The following is a 4,581-nucleotide window of genomic DNA, read 5'->3' as shown; positions in this document are numbered from 1 at the left end:
CTTACCCCCACCCCCACCATCCACCACCACCACTACTACTACAACCGCCAGCACCACCATCATTGTATATTTTAAATATTTAAAATTAAAAATAATTATGGTCATTTTCCAGAAAATGAATCAAACACATCAAGATAGTTTTTCAAAATGCAACCAAATACTGAAAAGGAAAACGTTATCTGAAAAATGACTCATTTTAAAAATAAATAAATAAAATTTGGAAGTCATTTTCTTTGGTTTCCAAACGGACCCTAAATTAAAATATGTTATAAGTGGATAACGTTGTTAGATCAGATCAAATGATCTTAATATTAATCAACTGGATCAATAAAATAGTAAAGTAACGTTGTAATTGAGTAAAACCTTTTCAATTTAAGTAGTAAAAAAACAACATAAAGTAGACAAAAAGGGATAATTTGTGCATGTCATGCTGAGTACTCATGCATACATTGATACTCCATAATATTAAATTCTATTCGGAGCTAGCAATTCAGTTTGTGAGTTCGTGGATCAAAACCCATGTCTGCCCAATCCCACAAAGGAACACAAACATCCCAGAAATTATTCTGCAAAGATGATGAATCTTCTACGGATTCTGGGACAGCCTGCGGATGGGAGGAAGATGACTGCGCCGCCATGGCTTCTGGTACTGTTTGCAGGTGTGGAGATGGCGGCTCTGGAGCTCGAGGGACAGCAAAAATGGCAGCTGGGGCAGACAGACGCCGGTCGAATCCGCGGTCAAACCTCGCCTTCTTATAAATACGGCACAAGCTGAACTCGTGCTGTAACTGCATGAGTATTGATATTGTTAGGATCAAACGTTTACTCTATGTGAAAAGTTATAACTCATAGTGAAGGCATAACTTAATTTTCTTGTACACCACCACATTTTCGAGTGTTAAACTTGGTCTTTCTAAAGACCGGATGCTGAACTTGGCCTTTCAGCGGCTTAAGCCAGCAATCCCTCTAGCCACAAACATAATTATTTTGTTGGACGGGCAAGAGAAGCCCACAATTACTATGTACATGAGATAAATTCTACCACAATGAGACATTTTCGAGTGTTGAACTTGGCCTTTCAAGAGACCGGATGCTGAACTTGGCCTTTCAACCGCCTAAGCCAACAATCCCCCTAGCCACAAGCATAATTATTTTTTTTGGACTGACAAGAGAAACCCACAATTACTATGCAAAGGTGTGCATAAGATAAATTCTACCACAAGGAGACATTTTCGAGTGTTGAACTTGACCTTTCTAGAGACGGGATGCTGAACTTGGCATTTCACCGGCCTAAGCCAGCAATCCCCCTAGCCACAAGCATAATTATGTTTTTTGGACTGCCAAGAGAAACCAAGAATTACAATGCAAAGGTGTGCACGAGATAAATTCTACCACAAAGGAGATAAACTAGTTTAGATTGCCCATAACCAAAAACACCAATCGATGTTCCTATTAGAAGTCGAACTTGTAAACTACGTCAAAAGTTATAACTCAAGGTGTAACTTTATTTCCTTATACACCACCACATTTTCAAGAGCCAAATGTTAAACTTGACCTTTTAATTGAGATGTAATAAGATGGTAAACTTGACCTTTCACCGGCGTACGCCAACAATCCCCCTTGCCACAGGCATAAATATTTTTTTTTGACTGACAGGGGAACCCCACAACTACTAGGCAAAGGTGTGCATGATATAAATTATGCCCATAATAATCAAAATTGACAGGTTCAAACCAAAAACACCAATGAACTGCTCTTGTTAGGGGTTGAACTTATAAACTTGCACTTACTAAGTTAAAAGTCTGACCAACTTGATTGCATATTGAAGATGGAACAGAATACATACATACCTGTACATCAGACATTGTAGCTGTACGAGGAGGTTGTCCCAGAATGGCTCTGTACTCTATCATCTTCCATTCTGTTTTTATACCTGTGGGAGCCCTACCTCTGTAGAAAATCATGGTTCTTTTAACTCCTACTATTTCATTATTATTTGAATACATGAGAGCGGGGATACCAGCTGCTTTCCAGTATCCTTGTGGTGTAAGCCTCTTAGGCTTTCCTCCACGGGATATATTTTCTTGCATATCAACAAAGAAAAAGAGCTCTTCTAGCTCATCACCCCTACAACGCTCTCCAACTAGCTCTGTTTTCATATCATAAAAACTATTATTCAGTAAATCAACGCACAAAGTTAAACCATTTTCACTAGCTATATATATATATATATCATCTCCTAATCTCTACTTTGTACGTGCATGTTAAAGCAAGAAATTACTAAGCCAATATAATGCTTCTTTCATACCAAAAAATCAAGAAAATGCTTTATTTTTAAACTATTTTTGAGTCTCTTTCAGAAATTGTTAGGCATCTGTTTAATATGAGCTTGATAAGACGTCAAGACCTAGGTGAATCTAGCAGGGATGATCATGGTTTGGTTCGAATTGAATCGTGCACTGTAAAAATTAAACCGGAACCTAATTCGTCGATTCCGGATTTCAAACTTGAATCAAAAAATAAAAATAAAAAGAAGAACAACAACAACAACAATAATACCAAAAGGGGAAGCAAATGAATCTTAAAAAATATAACATAAAAAAGGTAAGAGGACTAGGTGGACTTTGATTCTAATTATTAGAATATGACTCTTAAAAAATATAACATAAAAAGGGTAAGAGGATTAGATGGACTTTGATTCTTATTAGAATATGACTAACATAAAAATGGTAAGAGGACGATGTGGATTTTTGATTCTTATTAGAATTTTGATAAGGTACATAGTCAATTTCATCTTGATACATTAAGTGCAAAGCGCAGAGTTATTTTTATTTTTTTAGTTGAACTTTAAATTTTAAATATTTGATATAACCATTTAAAAAAAATTCAAAAATAGTACGTTGTTGAATCTATATTATTTTAAAAATAAACAGAATTTACAAAAAAAAAAAAAAAAAAAAAAAATGAACCGCGGATTCAGAACCGAACCCTCTAGGTAGTTGGATCAGATTCTGATTGCCTTCTTGGTTTTTAATCCCTTTATAGATTTTTTTTTATTTTAACTCTTGATTTTTCCGTGTACTAAGAAAATAAAATAAAAACTAAACGACCCTACAAAAAATGTTGCAAGAAATTAGTAAGCAAATGCTTTGTCTCTCATACAAAAAATTCAAGAAATTCTTGAAAGTGCTCTTTTGCAGAACTATTACTAAGCCTTCTAAAAAAGTATATTAAACATACATTTAATATGAACTTGACTAGGTTTAAGTCTAGCCGATCTGATCAGATCGTGATTGTCTTGTTGATGATTTGTTTTCCCTTTTTAATTTTTATCTTTTGAACATTTGATTTTTCCGGTCTACCCACAAAAAAAAAAAAAATGACACTTCTAAACCCTAGTACAAATATTTGCAGACATTATTTAAAATGAACCCTAATCATAATAATCACCTTTCCCAAAGGAGAATTGAAGCATGAGGAGAGGAGAAACATAAATTAAAGTAAATGATTTGCAAGGAATTGGAAAAAGAAAAACACATAAACTGTGCGTATGTTTATGTGCAATACTATACTAACGTACGAGGTAGATCCCATGGACAATGATCGTAAATGTTGACGACAGGAATAACCGCATCCATGTCTTCCCTGTCGCCTTGGAGCTTGTGTTTGAGATAGAAGCAAACTAATTCTTCCTCAGTGGGGGAAAATCTGAAACCCTGTGGATAATCCTCCATTATTATTGTCTCATCCGCAAATATATTAAACATATTACATTGTTATATATTTATATAAGCTGGGAGAGAAAGATGATGACGAAAGAATAGATCAGAAAACCATGTAAAAAGAAAACCACTAACCCATCCGTTGGAATAAGAAAACCGCCAATCTTTTCCAACATAGTACTGTAGTTGATGTGGATTGAGATTGGTTCCCAACCCTAAATTTCAAAAAAAAGTGGGACCCTAATGTACGTAAAGCAATTTTACTTTCATTTTCATGCTTTTTTTTTTGGTCATCTCTTCTGTTTTATTTGATGATGATGTTCAAATTGGAGTTGAAACAACTCAACTAAGTTAAAGAATATTTGAAAGGATGAATTGATACATTTTTGGGCAGTACTAGTCGAGTTGGTCAATCTATACTATATATATTGACGTGGTAATGACAAGGTTTCAAATTTGATTCTCACTATGAGCAGTACATTTACCTTCTTGAATTTAATTTGAACCAATAGCCGATCGGTTATGGACAACCTACGCTCGCCTACATCCTTATGATTCTTTGTTGTTGCGGGATTTCTCGTAAATCAAAGAATGAATTGATAATTCTGCCTTCTAAATGTAGTCAAAGTGTCTCAAATATACTCATAAGAAGGATAAATACATTCTTTTAATTGTAACATATTCTCTGCTTATTGACGTTTGGTTAAGGATGGATGAGTCCCTTTCACTCAATTATATTCTACAAATAATAATAATCATAATAATAATAATAATAACAATAATAGTGAGAGTACAAAAAATTCATTACACTTAACTAGCTAGAATTTGCATGCCATATATAAGGGATTTATTTCATATA

The 4,581-nt window shown here is 34.4% G+C and overlaps 1 protein-coding gene across 1 annotated transcript; it reads right to left on the bottom strand.

The window, feature by feature from the left end:
• Window positions 1–402: 402 nt before the first annotated feature.
• On the bottom strand, window positions 403–3,734 carry LOC116004712 (NAC domain-containing protein 90-like). The gene is made up of 3 exons (XM_031244871.1): window positions 3,581–3,734; window positions 1,851–2,149; window positions 403–788 (listed from the first exon to the last, which is right to left on the bottom strand). The coding sequence occupies exons 1-3, from the start codon at window positions 3,732–3,734 to the stop codon at window positions 483–485; spliced, it is 759 nt and encodes a 252-aa protein (XP_031100731.1). The 3' UTR covers window positions 403–482.
• Window positions 3,735–4,581: the final 847 nt, after the last annotated feature.

The sequence above is a fragment of the Ipomoea triloba genome, chromosome 14 (assembly GCF_003576645.1).
Source record: "Ipomoea triloba cultivar NCNSP0323 chromosome 14, ASM357664v1".
Classification (NCBI taxonomy): domain Eukaryota; kingdom Viridiplantae; phylum Streptophyta; class Magnoliopsida; order Solanales; family Convolvulaceae; genus Ipomoea; species Ipomoea triloba.
The sequence above is the reverse complement of the archived record's forward strand: the minus strand, read 5'-3'. Positions and strand labels throughout refer to the sequence as shown.